Source organism: Ambystoma mexicanum, chromosome 9 (assembly GCF_040938575.1).
Source record: "Ambystoma mexicanum isolate Mex_15411 chromosome 9, UKY_AmexF1_1, whole genome shotgun sequence".
Lineage (NCBI taxonomy): Eukaryota > Metazoa > Chordata > Amphibia > Caudata > Ambystomatidae > Ambystoma > Ambystoma mexicanum.
This window is the reverse complement of record NC_090931.1, coordinates 956,417,963-956,439,659: the sequence shown is the minus strand read 5'-3', so window position 1 is coordinate 956,439,659 and position 21,697 is coordinate 956,417,963. Positions and strand designations below refer to the sequence as shown.

The following is a 21,697-nucleotide window of genomic DNA, read 5'->3' as shown; positions in this document are numbered from 1 at the left end:
GCCCCTCACCGAGTTGGGTCCAAAAACGCTGCCGGGGCGCCTTGGAAAGCTGATATGCAGCGGGCTTCCCACGGAGGCCATCAAGGAGGCGACTGCATGGTCCGCGCTCCAGGCCACGCCCCGAACCTGCTATTTCTATATTAAAAAGGTGCTGCTTGCTCTATTTGCCAAGGCTTCATTTGGCACAAGCTAGATCACTTGTAAGTCATATTTAGTGTATAACAATCATCTGGAGAGTTTTGGGAGAGGTGTGCTCATGAAAACCAACTCTAGGTTTCTTCTTAAAACATATGGCTCCTCAATACAGATACAATACAGTCTGCCCTGTTGGTTGGTATCTTTCTCACTCAGGCAGTACATCTGTGAGAAGAATGATAACCCAAAATAAACCCTATGTGAACCCCAGAGGTGTTCAAAGAGCCACGTGACATTGTCAATTCTGCCAGGTGCTTCCCTGGAGTGCTGGGTACCTTCCTGGGACGAGCAGTGCATTCCAGAATGCTCACATGCTCAGTGGATATTTTATTCGTATTTATTGAACAATAAATTAAATTTCTGTCGGCACGATAGCTAAGGGGCAAGGCGCTCGACTTGGAAGCAAGACAACGCTGAGCAACACAGGTTCGATCTCTGGGTCCACACTTAGAAACCTCTGGCTATTAAGCGTGCTATAAATGATAGATAATAGATAATAGCGATGGCTTTACGAGCAGACTCAACCTACATACAATATGTTTGCAGATGATGGTGGCAATCCCTGAATGAGGTGCCTTTACAGTATGTGATGGTTCTGGGATGATAGTATACCAAGTAATGAAGGGCAGTAATATCATACATAAACTGGGGATGTACATAGGGCCTAATGCCATCCTCTGAAAAGGACAATAAACTTATTTACAATCCTTTGCAGTATTATTGGGAAAGGCAGGCTGAGGTCAGTTTGAGAAGGTCAGAGGCAGAGTAGGAGAAATCACCTCAAGTGGCGTTTGAGTCAGGTTTGGAACAGCTCCACTGATGGTCTGTCTTCGATGGCTGGGGAAGAGCATGCCAGTGGAGGGAGACAAGTAGAGAGGAGGAGCAGAAGCAGCAGGAGGCACGGGAGAGGTGAGGCACGGGAGAGGTGAATCATGAGAGAGGCCGGGGACGGTGCGGTTGTGGAGATAGGAGGCTCATAGAGGTTGACAGGAAGAATAAAGAGAGATCCAGTCTGCAAGGTATTGGTGGGCAAGTCTGTTCATAGATTTGAAGATGAGGAGCAGGAACGTGAAGCAGAGCGATGCTGCGTGGGGCGCCATACAGCTTGGTGTCAGTGAGCAGTGTTGGCAAAGGATCTGGTGGTGGGCGGGAGCGGTTGGGAGCGGTGCTCCACTACTTTTTAAAATGAAGTGTTACTGTTCCTATACTTTTATTTTTTTTTAAACATTCCGGAATGGTTTCGTTTTAAAATAAAAGTGTAGGAAAAAGTTGCACTGAACGTTCCCTTAAACTGCAGGTGCATGTGCTTGGGGGTTTGTATTGTGTGTGGTTGGGGGCGTGGTGTAGGGGTTTGTGGGGAGCGGGGCAGGCCAGTAGTGAACAAAGTTCCACTACTTCTTTTCCTACACGTCGACCACTGCCTGGGTAGGTTGTATAGGATGCGTGTGGTGAAGGTGAGGACTTTGTTTCGTGGACAGAAGGAGAGGAGAGGAAGAGCAGGCAGCAGGTTCGAGCAGTAGTCCCCTTTGCAGAGGAAGAGGGAGGATATTGGAGTTTTTGCTGAGTGGGGGGGTGATGTGAGGTGGATAGTCCTTATTTTAAGAAGGTTGATCTTGGCAGCAGTGGTAATGGTGATGATAAACTGCTGGAGACTAAGGTCACTATCAAAGGGAGCCGCAAGATTACAAGCCCTGGGTTTCAGAAAGAAGAGGTCAGCAGGGAAAAAAATAGTGGAGTGGAGTTGCCATTGAAGACAAGGGGTAAGATGACTTCCGCCTTACAGGAGTTTAACATCAGGCACCGAAGAGCTGCCCAGTGGGGAATAGCTGTTGGGCATCTGATGATGTTTTCTGAGGGGTCAGGAGTGAAGGAGAGAAAGGAGAAAAGCATCAGATTGTCGTCAGTAAATGTGGTATTGGACCTGTGACAGTGAGGCTTGGATACGGGAGGATTAGACAAGAGCATAGTGAGGTGAGGGGAGTAAGAGTACTGCAGAGAGGGAGGAAGGACATGGGGCGGGCCAGAAGAATCACGGGAAGGTGGTGCTTGCCATGTTCTCCAATTATGAAGGTCTGTGAGGGCCAACATTAATGACATAGCACACACAAATAGACCAATAGTGAGTAACAGGAGTCGGTAGTGAGTAACGGCAGAGTAAATAGGTCAAATATGTCAGGAGCGACCAGCAGTTGGTCAATTAGGCCAACAGCAACCAACAGTAGGTTAAACGAGTTAAATAGGCTGACAGTGACCAGCAGTAGGGTGTTTGAGGTGGTTGGCTTGGTCCTACCCCCAAATACCCAAACACCACACAAGAAAGATAACTTTTCGCTGTTCCTATTCTGGAAGGCATTTGCTCTACCACACCTTGTCTTGTAATAATATTTTCGGAACTACCCCATTTCCTTGCAGACCAGTTTGCTTGAGGCCCGTTTAGTCGTAGGTATTTTACCACATTTTACCACAAAAAGTAAATGAGGGTTGGGTTTAGGTATTCAGAAAGGTGGGGGAGTGTGTGGGTCGCGGGAAATGCGGCAGCAAAAAAATCAAACAAATGGGCCTCGAGCAAATCGCTGCAAAGAAACATCGTAGATCTGTATTTTCAATACCAGCCCCCGGCAGAACAGGGCTGGACCCCATGCAAATCCACCTAGCACTATTACGCACAGCTGTGTAGTGTGCACACTTCTCCACAGTGCCAGGACTTTTAATTGGTGGATTTCGCAGCGGGGTGCTAACTGTGGCGATGCCTCACAATCTGAAACGACCAATTGTTAGGTGAAGTAGTGCTGTTATATTTATCCCCAATGAAGCTCATTTATGCAAGTCAAGTCATAATTACATAAGCATTACATGTTGTCCACTATGACAATCAACATGCACAAGGCATGGTGGAAAACCCATGCAAAAACCGCATAATATGTAGTATGCATTACCTGGATGCCGCGAAGTCCCCTTGGACCAGCCGGGCCTTCTGGGCCCTAAAATGATGAATCAGAAACAAAAACATATTTACAACTTTCAAGAGTATGGAAAGAAGAATATTATTCAATATTAATACAAATCTTTGATTGTAAATAGGTGGTGTGTACGCTGTGCTTTCCACCCACGCTACAGGGCATGATGGCAAAAAAGGGTGGAGCAGGGTGCCCTGGTCAGCCCTTTATCAGGGTTCAGCAGTGTGTACCCTAAATTCAGATATGCCCTAGGAAGAGTACATGTGTACAAACAAGGTAGCCTCTTTTCTCTCTCACCACTTCAACATCACTCAAACCAATTGCCTTCCATGAAACCTCCAGCACCGAACCTTCGACGCTGCATTGGGTGCATTTATCTGCAACTGGTCAAACCTTTTAACCACATTTTTTCACCGTTTGGTGTTGCCTAACGTTAGGTGGTGGATTGAGCAGAGGCCCTACTGGATGGGTTGTGGGTGAGGGAGGTGTGCAGGGGATCTCCCCTGCTTTTGGCATTAAATAAAGTATTATAAAATGCACACAAAATATTCCACCAGTTGGAATTCGGTGAAAAGACATGGAACCCCCCTTGCTCACTTCCTTCGTATCCCCCTTCACCGCTCCGATGCTGCCAGTTCTCCATGACCCAGGCCCCCTTGTTCCTCTGTGCACCGCGTCACTTCCTCCTGAGGCTGTTTCCTTCCTGCCTCGAAGGTGCAGCCATTTTGCTCTTGAAATTGGCTTTTTCGGGAAAAGGGGACAGGGTGCAGGTGAATCGGGCTCCCCACTGCCCGGGGGACACCACTCTGAACACTTTATTTATTTCCCAGCAACACGGTGCTGCTGCTCACTTTACTGTACAATGTTTACCTGGGGAAATGGACCCCCTTTTTTCCTGTCATCTTCTTTCTGTTTCTCACTTTACCAGAGCTTCCGTTTCACTAATAACCTCTTAATTCACTTCCGCCTTTGAACTCTCTCCAGCTGCGTCCAACATGCACTCCCATTCCTTCCACTCTCCTACCGTCGAAACACTTCAAGTAATGTCCTTCTGCACCTAAGTGAATTGCTTTAGGACTGTCTTGGTTAGCGTCAAGCGATACAACAAATGCATAGTTGCCCACTTGGTCCATTCTAAACTGTACGTGCTTATCCAGTCCTGTTTTTTTCTTTGCATTGTGGGACTTGTACTTCTGCTCCTCCCATTATAAAACTCACATCACAAGTACCACAATGCAAAGAAAATAACCTGGATTGGATAAGCACCTAATGATTGGAATGGAACATGTTGGCAACTATGCAAATGTTGCATCTGTCTTTTGCACAGGCTCAAAAAGATCAATGAGCACAATGTGCCATTTTACTACAGTAAGTGGGTGCGGGCACAACATTTGCTCGAGGTGGTGTGGCAGGGGTAGGCCTTTGCTCAGCTGCATTCTCTATCTCTGTTTAATGAATGTTGCTGCTCTTAGCCATACCTAGCGATACCAATGTATTCTGGCCCAAGTCCGGGCTATTTCTTCTTTTTAGTTCATGTTTTGTAAAAATGTTTTCCACAATTCACAGAACAAGAGGGATTTCAACTAGTGGCCAACTCATTTCCCGCAGCAGCATCCAGTGGGGCTAAAGTCACTGGCAAGATAGCGCAGCCAGTTAAGCGCCCACCCTGAGTATCTGTTTTCAGCCTGCTGGGCAGGGCCGACTCAGTCCTTCATCCTTTGGAGATTGATAAATTGAATACCATTAAATTGGCCAAGAATTGCAAGTAATATTACAGCTCACAGAAGTGGGAGGGAGCACTGTATAAAAACGAATGATTAATACACCATCATCATGAGGATGTTGTCTGCATAGTACATGCACGAAAATAGAGAATGCAAAAATGTCAAACCCCGAAATACCGGAATTCGAGGCCCCAATTTTACCACATATATATGTGAGGGGAGCATGGGTAAGTAAATATAAAAGGCAGAGGGGTATTTGGAGGGGTTGTGGGGGCACTTCATTCTCTCCTCTTTCTCTGTGATCACTCTTGATGACGTCTCTAGACTAGTCCGATCTAAGAAAGTGTCATCCAAGCAGGTACTCCCCCGCTTCTCCATAACCATCAAAGACCACATTGACACCCTCGCTCCAGCATTGGCCGATTTCTACAATCACTCTTTTGCCACTGCAACTTTCCCCATGCCCTCTGAAACACTCCCTTTTGCATTCCCTCCTGAAGAAACCATCCGCCGATCCTTCCTGTCTGGCAAACTACCGCCCAATCTATATAACTCCTTTCTTGCGCAAACTCTTGGAAAAGCTGGCCATCTCCCAGCTCACTCTCCATACTGAATTTGTTGGGTGTCACCATGACCATCAGTCTGGCTTCAGAGCAGCCAGTGGCACGGAAACTGCTCTTCTGAACACTGGTGAAGACCTACTCACTAATCTTGATCATAGCCTTAATTATGTCCTCATCCTCATTGATCTTTCCTCTGCTTTCGACATGGTCAACCATGCCATCCTGATCAATCATCTCTGTGAGAACCTTGACATCATGGATCAGGCCCTCGCCTGGTTGACTTCCTTCCTCCTGGACCATCCCTCTCAGGTCCAACTGGGGTCCTTTCTCTCTACCACTTCACTCTCCACATGTGGTGTCCCCCAGGGCTCCAACCTCTCTTCCTGGCTTTTCAACCTCTACGTAGCCCCTTTGGCTCACCTCATCTCTACCTTCTCCACTAACTTTCAGTGTTATGCAAATGACACTCCTTTAGGCTCCACTCTGCCTTGACTCCTTTAGGCTCCACTCTGCCTTGTCTCCTCTCTCGCTCATTCCTGACTGTCTATCCGTAATTCAGGAATGGTGTGCCTGCAACAATCTCTGCCTCAATGCCTCCTCATTGGGACCCTTGCCCCCATTTTCACTCTTTCACTTTGGCCCCCCTCTTTGGGCCCTCCCCCTGTGCCTTCCTGTGATGCAAAACATCTTGGCGTCATCTTCGACTGCACTCTCTCCTTCTCCCCTAACATCACGGAGATCTCGAAGAAGTCCCACTAGCAGCTGCACCCCCTCAGAGGCATTCTTCCTTTTCTCACTTTTCCCCAGAAGCTCAACGTCTCCAGAGCCCTGGTTCTCTCTTGACCGGACAACTGCAACAGCCTCTATCTCAACCTGCCTTCCTCTACTCTCCACCCTTTACAACTAATCTAGAACAGGACTGCAAGACTTGTCCTTGGCCTCAAGCCTAGGGATCGCATATCTCCAGCCCTGAAATCTCTCCAATGGCTCCCGGTGGCTGCAAGGATCAAGTTCAAGATCCTTTGCATTGTCTACAAGGCTGTTTTGGGCCTGAGGCCACATTACACCCAACTCTCCCTTCCTAACCACCTACCTTCTCGAGCCCTTACGCTCAGCTACCTCTAACTCTCTGACTGTCAGACGCTTCTCCAGGCAGGGAATTGGAGAGAGATCTCTCTCCTCTGCAGGGGCCTGCCTCTGGAACAGCCTCCCTGCATCTCTCAAACTCGAGCAGGACCACCTCAGGTTCCGGAAGCAGCTCAAGACCTTCTTTTTCGCTTCTAATTTCTCTCTTGCTCTCCCTTGCTGACCACCTGTCTGCCACGCTAGCTGATCGCCCGGCCACCCCCTGAACTCAACGGGCACCATGCTTCCTCCACGACCTGCAAGCACCAGCACTGCCTCCCGACCTCTGTGCACTTAGGGACTGTCTCTAAACCCTACAGTCCCACACTTTTTTTCTGCACTTCCCATAGCTGGTTCCCCCGGCTGCACTTACTCAGAGCAATTGCTGCCCCGACCGCACTTCCCTTTCTCACCCCCCTGGCACTCCCCCACCCCCTGCGTGTGCATGATCCGAATGGCACAAGGCCTAGTAAGAGTTTTTGTTTTTGTCCTCCTTATGTCTCCCTACCTTGTCTTGTCGCTCCTTGAAACACTTGTGTACAGGCGCATTATAAATAACTCATAATATCATATCATATCATATTTGGTAAAAAGTTGTCACAAAAAAAACATTGGTATTTTGGGCATCAACATCATCTTTTGGCAATATTCACATAGATCCCATGCAAGCAAGGTTGGACCATATTAAACATACACGTCTTATTTTTGAATGGAATATCTGAGCTGTTTGTGCATGTAATACAAATGTGCATTTCACAAAACAATGTAAGCATCCATTATGTCAATCTACTGTTCACAATTGTGTTCAACCGCATAATACTGGTGCCAGAACCCGTGCCCAAATACAGTGGGAAGGGGATGCATGATGAGATCACAATCACAATGGGAATTGTTCCTCCCAAGGCCGCCATTTTCTAAATACATGCTGATGGCCAATAGCGGTGCATTGCCTGCATTGCGTCATAGTCAACAGTCACTGACTGGCACTGACAACAAGCGTTCAGCAGTTTAAGTTCTCTTATTGACAGGAATTCCAACTAAAAAGGCAGGCCCAACCTATATTTGGAAATAAACCATACCACTTTAAAACATACATTCTTACTTTTAGTTTCAAAAATAGTAATTGCGCAACTTTGATCTAAAAATAATTTTTGCTCCCAATGGAAGCCAAAGGAGCAGTACAAAAAAGATGTATCTATCCTTCCACCCCCAGCCCCTCTTCAAATTTCCCACTTGCCTATTTAACATTACGAGTCACCCGGTATGAAAATAACGGTGGCGGTAAACCCGCCGCCACCGTTGTTTCCATACCGGGTGATCTCGAGTCCTGCAGGCAGGGGTGTCATTCCCGCCAGGTGTGACCTGGCGGGTTTAACACCACCCGTCTGCAGGCGGACGTGGAAACACTAGTACCATCGCAAGATGGTGCCGGTGTTTCCATGGTCCCCATTCCATTGAGTCCTATGGGACTCAATGGAAATGGGGATTTACCGAATTCCGCCTCTGGAATTCCTGGGACACCGGGGTCGTAATGCCCCGGTAATTCCGGGAATCACGGAGACGGAATGGTAATACGAGTCCGGCGGTAACCGAGCCGGAAAAACTGGCAGGTTACTGCCGGACTCGTAATGAGGCCCAATCTCTCTCTCTCTACCTCTCTCTCTCTCTCTCTCTCTCTCTCTCTCTCTCTCTCTCTCTCTCTTTCTCTCTCTCTCTCTTTCTCTCTCTTTCTCTCTCTCTCTCTCTCTCTCTCTCTCTCCTGCTACAAACATAGAAACATGTAGGACCTACCCGGTCACCTTTGATTCCTGGGGTTCCACATTCACCTCGGTCGCCCTTAAAAATAAGAACAATGTTAGAGTTAATTTCCTCAAAGGCTTGTTTGGTTGAACACAGAGGCTGCTGGAAAACAGGTCTCAGAATCTGGACAGGATATGCGAACCTATCTGGGAAAGAGGACATGATGAAGGTGTGATATACATACCTGCTCTCCCTTGTATCCAGGTTTTCCCTAGAGTGAAATAGAAGAGAGAACATCCTGTCAGATACATATGAAGTCTCAAAGGTCTTGATTGCTGTGTGTTGTACCGTTCGGTTTTGGATGCCTCCGAAACGTACCTATCACAGGTCAGCAGAAGAAGTTCCCAAGACAGAGGTAGTCACCAGAGGGACGTGCGGAAAAGTAGACACGCAGACAAGTAGCCTGATAGAACAATGGCAGAGAGCCAAACACTGACACCAAGGGACAGGTGCAAAGAACGACTCATGGAAAGACAGAAGGATAGATGGGTGTATAGAGAAAGCAGACACGACAAATAGACACAACTGGCCAGAGAAGATATATAGCTAGATAGAGGGATGGATAAACAGATAGATAAACAGGGTGGAAGACAAAAAAGACAAGAAGAAAGCAGGTAGGGAGACAAGACAGTATAAATTAATAGACAGGACAGATAGATAATGGATGGGTGGACGGACCAGGATAGACAAGACACACTAGGTGGATAGGTAGATGGATACATTAATTGATTGATTGTTGATGGATGGACAGATGGATACATTGATTAATGATGGAAGGAAAGATGGCTAGAAATAGACAAGACAAACTAGATAGATGGTGAATGACTATACAGAGAGCGAAATAAGCTGATAGACAATGCAGACAAGACCAAATGTAGGTGGACAAGGGAGACTGGATAGACAGATATATAGGTATATAGATTCACATTCAGGGTAGAAGTACCCATACTGATACCCAGAGCGTGTACAATGGAGAGAGATGTAAATAAACCGGACTAAGAGATGGCGAGACATAGGTAGATACATACATAGACAGATGGATGGGTAGATGAATACATTGGGAAATAGATTAAACATAATTGACACCTCATAAAGACGTACGTTCTTATTGGCAGGTACCATTGAGAACTATTAGAACCAATTTCCTTCGGCAATACACATATTTTTACTATAAATCTGGAATGTTTACATAATCTACATGAAAAGGAGTATAGATAAATATGTGAACACACAAACATGCCCGTGAGGATGACCACAGTGATGCACACACTGCACAGCGCCAGCCACAGTAGACAGTGGGGGATCAGGAACAGGAGCTTGTGAATCTCTTGCTGCAAAATGACTCCTTTTCTTCTGGCCCTTCAAAAATGGGTCATTCAATATGTTGGAAGCTACAGTAGAAGTGAACTGGCTCCCCTCTGGTTATTGTGCATCGTCTCAGGAGATGTTTTTTTTTATTCCACACTTGGTATCCTGCATAGTACGTTTCACACCTGACCACAATGTGATCGTGAGAAAATGCTCACCATTGTTTTTTTCTTTTTAAGTCAACACCAAAAGGGTTGAACCTAGTACAAGTAAAGCTACTCATCCTGGATGTTTGGTGTTGTTGATTAATTGATTACTGGATTCTTTAGCAAGTGTAGTACATAGCAAATCTCCCCATGTCAGTTACGCCTTGCAGAGAGTTGTCACAGAGGCCACAATGCTACCTTAGAGTGGGAAGGCGTTTGCCATCTTCCTAAAGTGAGCATGGTTTTGTCTGCTTCTTATGTACAAGGGGAGAGGGTTACAGAATAGATGTCCTGCCACAGAGAGTCAACAGCTTCCTCTAAACATTTGGGCGAAATAAAAGGACATCATAGAAGCATTTTCCAAAGAATGTGTGCAGGTGGGGATTATGTCTTTGCTCACTGGACTGAGGTCCCATAAGAGTGCAAATAGAGTTACCTGTGTTATTTGTATGTTAGGCGAACATGATAACCACTACGCTAAGGAAACCCATCATTTGTATGTTCATTTTGTAGTCTCTGGTGGCCTTGAGACTATACCCTGTTGCACCGGAAATTTCGTTTGAGTTTCCAAAAAACAAAACAAAAAGAAGGTTGTCTATTACAATTAGGTAAACCTGTCACTATGGTGATTTTCCATAGAACACGTGCAGTGCCCCTCCCCTCTTTAGTTTCTTCTAGTACGATTTCTTTGCTCCACATTATCATCGGATCTTCAATTAGATGTTTGCGTCCCCATGCTCTGACTCGTGATCATTGGCCATGCCCTATTACGCTGATGAGCAATACACTTCATCTAAGAAGAACCTCAAATGTGTTTGTTGAGTATGGCTACCTTAGGAATACATTGGCAAATATTTCCTTTTCAAAGGGTGATATCCTCCTGCTGTGGCGTCCCAGAAGAGGAGTGTGGAATTCATAATCAACTGCTGTGATTTAATCACAGGGGGATATCGTATTTTCGCTTCTCCCTCACACCTCCCAGGAGAAGCAAAGAAAGCCCAACTTTCCAGCCATATTAATCTCTGGTGCCCCCTCATTTTTACCCCCTCTCCCAGTTGCAATGCGGGAGCATGGGGACAGTGCAGGGGGGGGAAAAGGGGACATGGGGACCATTCACAACATATAATTATGCCTGGGTAGCTTTCAACTACAGGCTGTATACCGCCTAGGGGTTCTGAGTAACATCATAGCTTCACCTGTGTTGGCTATCAGCTGCCATTTTGTGGTATACAGCCCATACCTGATAGCCTCCCATTAACCTCCTGTTATCTCTAGTCCTGCAATATGTTGACAGATTTTGCCCTTTTAATTCTCAAGTCAATAAATGGAAAATTTTGCTTTTCATATTAAACTGTATTCCGTGACGTTGTTTTTTTCTATTGATCAGGGCGCCCTTTTTATCCAGAAAAAAATGTGCTTCAGATCAAATGCATTGGTAGACAAATAAAAGTGATAAAATGAATGCACCTTTCATCCATCCTGCTGTTTCCTTTTATAAAATGGGGCTCATATAAGCACTTTTATTATTGCGGAGATGGCATAGTAGATTCACTCACCTCTGCTCCATCTCTCCCAGGTATTCCATTAAGACCTGTCTCCCCCTAAAAAGAAATCAAGTCAAAATGAGTTATTAGAATCTTGGATTACAAATTCTTCTCTGTAGAATCCTGGAATATTGATATTGCATCCTATCTTGTATAGATTTCATAAAGCATGGGACGGCTGCCTGCAGCATTAGAGAGCTTTACATACGGATTCTAAGTCTGTCCAGCAACAAGTAAACACAAATAGAATTTAGACAAAAAGAGGTTGCTGGGTCCTTGGATGAAAACCCCAAATTCCAATGGGGATGGAGGAGCATAAAGCAAATAAAACATGTCCAGTAAGCCAATATACAAGGCCAATATATTTCAAGCAAACAGATCTAAAGCCAGAGGCGGCTGGTGAATCTTTTAACTGGACGGGTGTACATATTTGTACCAGATATGCCAGAGTGGCCGAGCGTAGCGAGGGAGACCACAACACCCAAAAGGGATTCGGGAGGGTTCTCCCCCCCGATAATTTTTTTAAAATAATGGGTGAAAGTGGGGCATTTTAGAGCACTCTTTTTCAGAAAAATTGGGTAAAAACCAAACAGGTTGCAACTGGGTTTTGTAGGGTAACTCATGAAAAAAATCCAATAGATGCAAGTCACCAACAGTGCACAGGAGCATTTCTCCAACACATTTTCATGATGCCTTTTCCCACAATATGTGCCAGTATAAAACATTTTCACATGGCTGTGGCCATACATTTCCATGCTGACTGCAACATTATATCCTATTATTCACACATAAGAACATATTCATGTTTGCTTTATGCATAATGCCATTAATTATACTATAGGATAACATGTCCATGTTTGTTCTGCCAATATATGGCAGTATCCCCACATAAGAACATACTCCAGTCTGCTTTAACATTAAAAATGCATGCCAAAGTATGAAAACATATCCAGACTGGCTGTCCTAAAATGCCAGTCGAGCTACATAATAACACTTATCATGCTTGCTTCATGAAAGATGCCCAATACCAAATGGCATACCACAAAACACGAAATGACTGAACTGGCTGCATTGAAATGCCAGTCTAGCTACATAATAACACTTATGCTTGTTTTACCAAAGGTGTCTAATACAAATGTCATGCCAGAGTAAGAATAATACCACTGATCCTGCTTGCTTTCTCAAAGATGTCCTATACAAAATGTCATGCCTCAGTAAGAAATGGCTAGACTGGTAGCATAGAAAATGCCAGTCTTGCTCCGACATAACACTTATAATACTTGCTTTACTGAAGATGTATAATACAAAATGTCATACCACAATAAGAAATGACTAGACTGGCTGCATTGGAATGCCAGTCTAGGTACATAATAACATGTATGCTTGTTGTTTGTTTTACCAAAGATGCCCAATACAAAATGTCACACCACAATATGAAATAACTAGACTGGTTGCATTCAAATGCCACTGATCCTGCTTGCTTTATCAAAGATGCCCAATACAAAATGTCATGCCTCAGTAAGAAATGGCTAGACTGGTTGCATAACAAATGCCAGTCTAGCTTCATGATAACACTTATCATGTTTGCTTTACCAAAGATGCCCAATACAAAATGGCATACCACAATAAGTAATGGCTAGACTAGTTGCATTCAAATGCAAGTCTTGCTACATAATAACACTCAACACGCTTGCTTTATCAACCATGAACAGTATAAAATACCATGCCTGCTCCATGGTGTGGCAGTGCCCTGCAGTCAGACATAATCACAATAATGATTAATATGATTATGTGTGTATGCAAGGCACTGGGGGAATAGGTGGGCAGGTATGGTATTTTTGTTTACTAGACATCTATCATAGATTCCCAGTAAAGAAATACTACCCCTGTTTCCTGGGCTTCACAGCAACTCAGACGGAGAGCTGATTTTGGCCAGTGGGCAGGGGGTTTGTGCAACCAAGGCATTTTTAAAAGGCTTTTGCTGTACAAACCTCCTACCCCCACTTGCCCAAATCATTTCGGACCAGCACAAACACACACACTTGCGCAACATACAGCAAGCACTCGCTGTCTCATTCACAGTCACAAGCACCCATCATGCACTCACTCATAACACAAACATACATGCATCCACACATATATTTAAATAATAAATAAACATACAAACACACACATTTACACAACATACACACACAACATACACACAGCAAGCGCTCATTCGTTCACATGAGCACCCATCATGCACTCACTCATAACAAAAGCATACACGCATCGATACACATATTTAAATAATAAACATACAAACACACATATGTACACACAGCAAGCACTCTCTGTTTCATTCACACGAACATCCATCATGCACTCTCATAACCCAAGCATACACGCATCCTAAGACATATTTAAATACTAAATAAACAAACATACAAACACACACACATTTACGCAACATACACACAGAAAGCATTCTCTCATTCACACCAGCATCCATCATCATACATTCACCTAACAAAACAAGCATGCACGCATCCATACACATCATTTAAAATTAAAAAAATGAACATAAACAAACTTACCGTCTGCTGTGGGTCCACAGGTTCCAGTGCCCCAGCCCCATTCAAGCATGAACAGGAACCAGGAAGTTTCCTGGTTGCTGCACATGCGTGCAAGGGGCCTGAGAGTGGATCCGGAGACACCCCACTCCAGCCTGCTCTGTCTGTGTGTGCGAGGAGGCGCAGGAGCACCCCCTTGCACATGCAAACGTGCAGTTCCCCAGCCAGCATTTCCAATGAGCCATGCGAAGATGGGGAAGCCAACGCCCCCAGCCTTGCATGGCTCATTGAGCTTGTGCTGCTGGGGAAATGTAACTGTGAAAGAAAAACAGAGTTTCCCTTTCACAGTTAAGAGCACTCCCTCATCTGGAAAAAACAGCCGAGGGAGTGCTCGTATTTTACTAGGCTTGCTCCTCCATAAAGGGTGAGAGGGGGCCAAAACCGGTGGGTTGACGCCCCCTCGCCCATTATGGATGAGCCCCCCTGGCTAAAGCTTTTACCTACATATGTAAGTGGCTATCACTGACTTACAAATATACGCTCATTGTGGGCCAGAGGAATTACATTGACAACAGACTATTGATCAATGACATTGCCAGTCTGTTGAAGGAGAAGAACCAATGGACAAGGTGGCCAGCTTTACTAAAGGATCATATTTTCATACTTAGTGCAGGGATAATGAGGGAGCAAATGTATCAGATCTTGGATCTTACATTTAGGATACTCAAAGTCAGCTGCTAGAGAGGGACTTGGGGTGAAAAAGGGGTGAATGTTGCCAAAGGAAATGCGAGCCAGAGGCTTGGTGTGTACAGTGTCGACTTGATAAGTCTTCAGTTCAACTTCCCACAGTACTGTACATCCAAAAGGTTATGTCAGGTTTTATTTTCACAGACAGCTAATAGAAAAAAGTCTCACCTTTGTTCCTTTGAAACCAGGAGCCCCATCGTCACCCGGGCGCCCCTTTTTCCCCTAAAACAAATGCATTGGTTCAGTTGTTATTGAGAGTAGTACAAAGTATTAATCAATCTACCAAACACTATGAATCACAATATCATTCAGTGCTTTCTTCATCCTACAAATGTACACTTATTCAGAGAACATCTACTTTTATTCCTTCACCCAATGCAGTTTAAAGTGAAAAGGCTCTCTCTTTTGCCTTTGCTTTGAGAATAAACTAAGCAGTGTGTGCTTCTCTTCCAATCATTTCACTCTCCACCATCTGATGAAAAAGTCCACGAGACTTCGAAATCTAATGCACTGTTCCACCTCTGCATAATATTTCCCACTAAACTGATAAAGGGGACAAAAACCTGCATTTTCTGTGATTTTAAAACTGGACTAACATGTCACAAAACTATGCATTAGGCTTAAAGAAGGAAATAGACCTGCACATTATTAGCGTTGTCTAAGACATTAAATAGTTTCAGGGTCACTTGCCTTCACACCCATTAAAAAGATTGGAGCGCGGTTATGGCAGCCCTGATGATGCTAGTCTGAGAATGTCAGGAATCCCCAGGGAACACCTGCCTCCTGGAGGCTTTGCCCTCCATCACTCTGCCTGACATCTCCTCAGAGGCGCATGCCAGCCTACATTGCTCAGCAGCACCCTTTGGCTGCTGGTTCACTGCTGCTGAATATATTAGAGACCAGTATTTTTGCAAGTTACACTTCAATGGTATGAGTCCCGGCAATATTGATTCAATGACAAGTTGCAAAGATTCTTGAAATACCAACACTATCATTCTTTCCTTGATGATTTTCATGTCCGGTTTTGAGAACATGAATTTATCTCAGCCATATCGGGACATAGAAGCTTCAACTATGCCAGGACGAATGTGTGAATGTTTTCTGATGCGCGATAGACTAATTCTTGGGTCACACTAGTTTTAAAATAAGATCCAAATAAATGGATATTCTTAGCTCAGTAGAGACCAAGATTCCCAAGACCCAAAGCAAAGACAAAGTTCCACCGTTGCCTCTGGTCACTGAGCAACCACAACCAAAGGCCCTAAGAGGGCTGCGCGGCTAGTCTACATGACGTGGTGGAGTTGGCATTGCGACGATTCTTGTGGCAGACACTGTGAGAAGTAGCACTCTAGAGCAGGAGCAGCCAACGTGTCATGCTGCTGATAATGGGGCCTACAGCTCCCATCATCTCCAGCCAGCAGAGCCTATGGTGAGGGATCATGGGAGTTGCATACCAAAACATCTGGAGGCTATGTGATGATTTTAGTGGCAGGAACCAGGAGAGATAGCCTGTAGAGCAAGGGTAGCCAACCTGCCAAGCTGCAGATGATTAAAACTACAACTCTCGTGCCCAGACAGCAAAGTCAATGGGAAGTGATGATGGGAGGTGTAGGCCAAAACATCTGGAGTATGACGCGTTGCTAGGCCTGCCCTAGTTACTGTAACTATGATACATGCAATGTATGATTGGAGAACCTCTTTCCCATGTTTAGTGATAAGGTCACCTTTTAATCTTATAATTGCAGATGAGTGAAAAAACTTCATCAATGAAAGTGGCGTTTTGTGGTTAGTTGTTACATTAAGTAATTAAGAGATGAAATACAACATATATATTCTCGACCTTGGGGCAATGACCTCCAGGAGTCATGCCTGTGAAATGGAGGTTAATAATGACTGCATCAAGATAAACCTCATGAGCTGTGGCCTCCTATTTCTTTGAAATTTTTGTTCGGGTACATAAAACACTTTGGATCAGCACAGTGTCTTAGTGAGAAGGGCTTAGGCCGAGGGCAGTTTACAGGTGACAGGTGGAATTGCCCTCTGCATATGTTATGTGCATGGGGGCCGGGCAAGCTCAAATCAAACACAATATCCTGCTGAACTGTGTTCTTGATTACCATCAGAGACGCACACAGGTATCCCTGGATTTGCTGCTTAAACTTATTAACACATTCTTTTTTTTTAAAATCTAAGTGAAAGTTTGAGAGATTGAGGAAACATTTAAAACATATATAATTCCATTTGTAATTGTGTCTGTAATGCTGCTACAAGCATGATCACCGATTGTGCAGTTCAGCTGTGACCTGGAACGCTGGCTACACATCAGTGAGGGACACACATGACATTAGAATCCATGCATACTCTACAGTTCACATATAGATATAGGATTCTCTGCAGCACCTAATACTTATCTTTTCACATCCCCAAATATTAGTGCTTTAGATCCATTCCTGATAACTATGTTAAAAGTTCAACCCCACACAAATCCAGACCTTTGCAACTTTCTTGTCTTGTGAAAGAATAGGATTTCATTTTCAGAGAAACGCTGGAATGTAGCATGTTACATGTTGTGCTGCAAACCAAAGGACCACAAGGCTTTTGTTTAAGTCCTTTGGGCGTTCAGGTCCCCCCCATTGTCCACCCCAGCTCTTGCAAGCCGGCTCAGCTTAACTTCCAGGCTCCCAGTTACCCAGAGCCAACAGAACGGCAAGTGACTTAGAAAAATACAGAGATGTCTTCCTTTGCTTTTTGCAAATGTATTCACTCTCTTTGAAATCTTCTGTCTAATATAACTTGAAACCACCCTCACCAACCATTATTTTTACCCTGTTGAAGTATTACTTTACTGCCCACAAATTATACTTTTGTGCCAATTCAATCTTTATAATGATCACCAGTAGGAGGATACTTACCGCGGGCCCGGGGTGGCCTCTTTCTCCCTTGTCACAGTGGCAAACCATCACTTTGGGACACTAGGAAATGCAAAGAGAGACAATGATGCACTTTTCATCAGTACCCTCAATGAGGGAAGCGTGGCTTAATGCAGTGAGCTAAAATCCCGACCGACAAGCACACTGGCGGGGGAATGGATCACAGAATAAGATGCCAGGCCGTGGAAGCGAGATAATTAGCAGAACAAAAAGCCATTTAAAATATCTACGTTAAATAAAACAGACAACAGTAGCGCATGCACATCTGGGGCTGGCTTGAACAGGTAGGGAAACAAATTACTGATTAAAGTGGCCTTAGATTTCTTTCAGTGTACGACTCATGACGGTTCCATGTGAATATGTCACCTGAAAAATGTTGTCAGGGAGGTGAATTCTCTTTCCTGACCCCTAAAATACCTTCCCTAAATATTGGGGGAGGGATGTGATTTACGATTATAAACCCCAATCCTGGAATATTTGGGGAAAGTGTTTGATTTTACTGAGGGTGCATATTTGGGGAAATGTCGCCCCCTGGCAGCATGTTACTTGACAAGATGTTCACTGGATACCCCTTCAGCTGAGTTTCTAGTTTAGCCAGAAAAAGCCCTACGTTCCCACGTGGTTATCATGCACGGCGTGCGTGATGATGCGCCAGACTAGGAGTGGAGAATAAATAGGTAACACTCACCCCTTCTTCAGCAAGCTCGACCTGAAAAAAGAGGAAAAAAGAAACATTACAACAGAAACGCTGTGCCTAGAGACAGTGAACAGCTACGCCTCCAGATACAGTGTGAATCGGACGAACAACTAATAGCACAATCGCTTCACAATTCTATTGGACATCTACAAATAGTTGTTAACATAAAAGGTCCACCTCCAATACATGTACTATGATACAGGCCTGGATGCTTATCTTTTCCTGTCTCATGCAGTAATACATGGAAGGCGATAAGCCTCTCACACCTCTACATTATTACCTGCAAGTGAGTTGTGGCATGACCTTTTGCTTGTAATAAGAACGCCGAACGGCTGTAATAATGTATTGTAGTAGCTTGTGACTTGACAATGCTCTCGGCAGGTCTGATCCAGCCCGCGCTGAGTGACTGGGAGAGATGGAGAGGGCACAAGCTCGGCTGAGGACTTTCAGATTGTGGCTAGAGCGCGAGAGAGAGGAAAGACAGCACATACGAGGGAGAAAGGGAGGAAAGATTAAGGGGAACACGCAGACAAAGGGCAATGCTAGAAGGGAAATGAACTTAAGGCAAGTGCAGAAATGGCCAGAACGAGGGAAAGAAGAGTTATGTGAGAAAGAAAATCAAACAGATAGAATTACAGGACTCAATCTAGGGGGCGCACATTCACAGGCCCTTTGGGAATTGGGCTGCTCCCCTTTTTGGCTTGAGTGATGAGATGCGTTGGTGCATCTCATCACTTGCGCCCTTAACGTTTTGAGAATCTGGCCTGTAGTCTTCTTCTCTTGCTGGTGGCATTTCGCCACGTGCAGTGCATTCTGGGTATACTCTTTTTTTATGAGGCATTTGCATGCGTCTCAATCACTGTCTCCATAGGAATAGCCTGTGCGCAAGAGTCGCTCCTTTCCATGCAGGGTGTGGCCCCACCATTCCTGGTCATTCCCCCCAAAAGCTCTGCTAAATGGATGCTGCGAGTTATTACCAAACGGCGTGAGTGAGACAGCCAATCGCCTCCCTCGAATGCTTCCCCACGCACACGCCTCTCTCTGCCCATGCCCTGTCGGGCTGCCTGATACCCGCTTTCACCCACCGCTCCCTGCACCCCCTTGCCCACCCACTTCCTGCGGTGTGACTAACCTCAGCTACTCTGCCTGCACTATGCCATGCCGCTATGCTTCACAGTACGCTCCATGAAAAGCCAGGAGGGGCTCACGCCAGCTCGTCCCCTCTTGCATTTACATGGTGGCCAACTCTATTTGGGGACCGCTTACCTTTATTGAAAGGGGGCACAGCCAACAGTGCCCTTGGGTGGAAGGGAACCATGTTTTGTACCTAAACAAATGATTAGATCCCCGAACATGATACCAGGCTTGCCTGGGTGCTAATAGCTTTAATGGTCGTTGCAGGGAGGGGGCTTACATGACCTGTGATGGACAGAAGCCTTTGTTCAGGTATCGCTCTCCTCTGGACTTTAACCCTGGTGTAGCAGGTCATTACTGCCCATGTAAGCCCCCTGTGGCAGACATTAATGGTGTAATGAACATTTAGGGCTCCTTTAACCTTTTAAAAGGACTATTATAGTACACATGAGGGCATACCTTAAATATTCTGCATTTGAAATTAACAAAACGATTGACACTGTCTTGCAGTTTGCTTGGGCGTGTTCCGAACGGTGCATAATGTATCCAGTAAGGACAAATGCACCAAATGGGCTTGTCTTGCTGCACCTTCTTGACCCTGAGACGGAGGGCCTGAATAGAGGCATGGGCCTGCTCTGGGTGACGCGCCGTCACATATGCAGCTTGCAGGTTGGATTGCACCAAACGTTGTTGGATAAGCCCAAGGAGTTAGGGAGACTTCACTTTCTCCAATATAATGTAACATGGTCTTTTCTATAGCGCTCTTTTGCCAGTAATGTTGGCCTTGCTGCGCATGGCAGATGCAGAAACCTTGGATGTGTAACTTACCTGTGTGCTGATATGAACATCTCAATGTTGTTTGTGGTATGTACGGACCGGGCAGGTTAGCCATATGGGTAGCCCCCGGATTGTGGAGTGCAAAAATTAACAGCAATGGTTGTTGATAAAAGATGGATAGGGTCTGAATCTGTTAAGCACAATAGACCTAGGAGGTTGTCTGTAGGAGTATGGAAGGTGTAAGGATGCAAGATTCTAGTAGTGAGGAGTTAGTTGAGAGATGAGGGTCAACTTGGTTTCCCGCAGATGGTAGTGCCAAGAGTTTTGAAAATGCTTAGCCCAGGTTTCTGGTGCACAGTTTGTAGTCGGTTGCTATTATATTTATGCTCTTTCAAAGTGGTTGGTTGAAAAGCCAAGCCTTGAGCTGTTTCCTGAAAGTCAGGTGGTTCTCCTTCCAGGCAGAGGTTTGGGTAGGGTGTATCACAGTTTTGTGGCAAGAACTGAAGAGAGTACCTTCTTGCTGTTTTCTTGTTGTAGTTGGGGATTAGTATTAGTGCAGCATTGCTGGATCTAAGTGTTCTGGTAGGAGTGTAGTCATGAAACTTCCTTCTGAAGGAGGAAGGGCCCACTCCATGGTATGAACGATGGACGATGCACACGTTTTTTAAATGAACTCTTTTTTTGATGGGTAGCCAGTGGAGAATATGTAATCCTGTCTTGAAATGTTCAAATCACCTCATTCTGAGAAGTAGTCTTGCTGCTGCATTTTGAACTCTTTGAAGTTTCCTCATTAGGTTATCTGGGTGTACGAGATAGAGACTGTTTTCATAGTCTAATTTGGATAGCTTTAGAGAAATTATGGCTATGGTCCGATGGGCGAATACTAGGTAAGGTAAGATACACCATAATGTGTGTAGCTGGGAGAATCAGCTTCTGACAGTGGTTTTGACCTGAGGAACAAGAGTGAGGGTGTTGTCAATTTTCGTTCTAAGATTTCTTACTATGGTTGATGGGTTTGGGCAGGGTCCCATCTTGTCACAGCACAGGATTGTGGTGGAGTTAGCACCTTTAGGATTACAGAGCATTAGCTCTGTTTTGCTAGGGTTGAGTTTTAGTCTGTTTGCTGCCATGTCTGTGTCCACCTATGGCAGACAGTTTCTAGTGTCTGGGGCGTTTGGTGATTGGTGGTTTGCAAATGTGTAGATTATTTGTGTCTCATCCATGTAGTTGTAGCAGGAGATACCAGACATCTTGACAAGGTCAAATAAGAGTGTCATGTAGATGTTGAAAAGTAGAGGTGAGAGTGTGGATCCTTGAATACACTGCAGGCAAGTGTGCGAGTCCGGGAGTTGTAGGTGCCGAAGATTGTGGTTTCTGTTCTACCGATAAGGAAGGAGGTGAGCCAGTATAGAGCGGATTACTTAATACCAACATCTTC

General features: G+C 45.0%; 1 protein-coding gene across 1 annotated transcript in view; it reads right to left on the bottom strand.

Moving 5' to 3' along the window:
* Window positions 1-21,697, bottom strand: part of LOC138488828 (collagen alpha-1(XXVIII) chain-like) — a 324,042-nt gene that overhangs the window by 246,785 nt on the left and 55,560 nt on the right. Inside the window, exons 4-10 of the mRNA XM_069616159.1 lie at window positions 18,340-18,360; window positions 17,634-17,693; window positions 14,890-14,943; window positions 11,435-11,479; window positions 8,549-8,575; window positions 8,356-8,400; window positions 3,132-3,176 (exon numbers count right to left, since the gene is read on the bottom strand). Of these exons, the coding sequence (XP_069472260.1) occupies window positions 3,132-3,176; window positions 8,356-8,400; window positions 8,549-8,575; window positions 11,435-11,479; window positions 14,890-14,943; window positions 17,634-17,693; window positions 18,340-18,360 (297 nt within the window). The remainder of the gene's footprint in view (window positions 1-3,131; window positions 3,177-8,355; window positions 8,401-8,548; window positions 8,576-11,434; window positions 11,480-14,889; window positions 14,944-17,633; window positions 17,694-18,339; window positions 18,361-21,697) is intronic.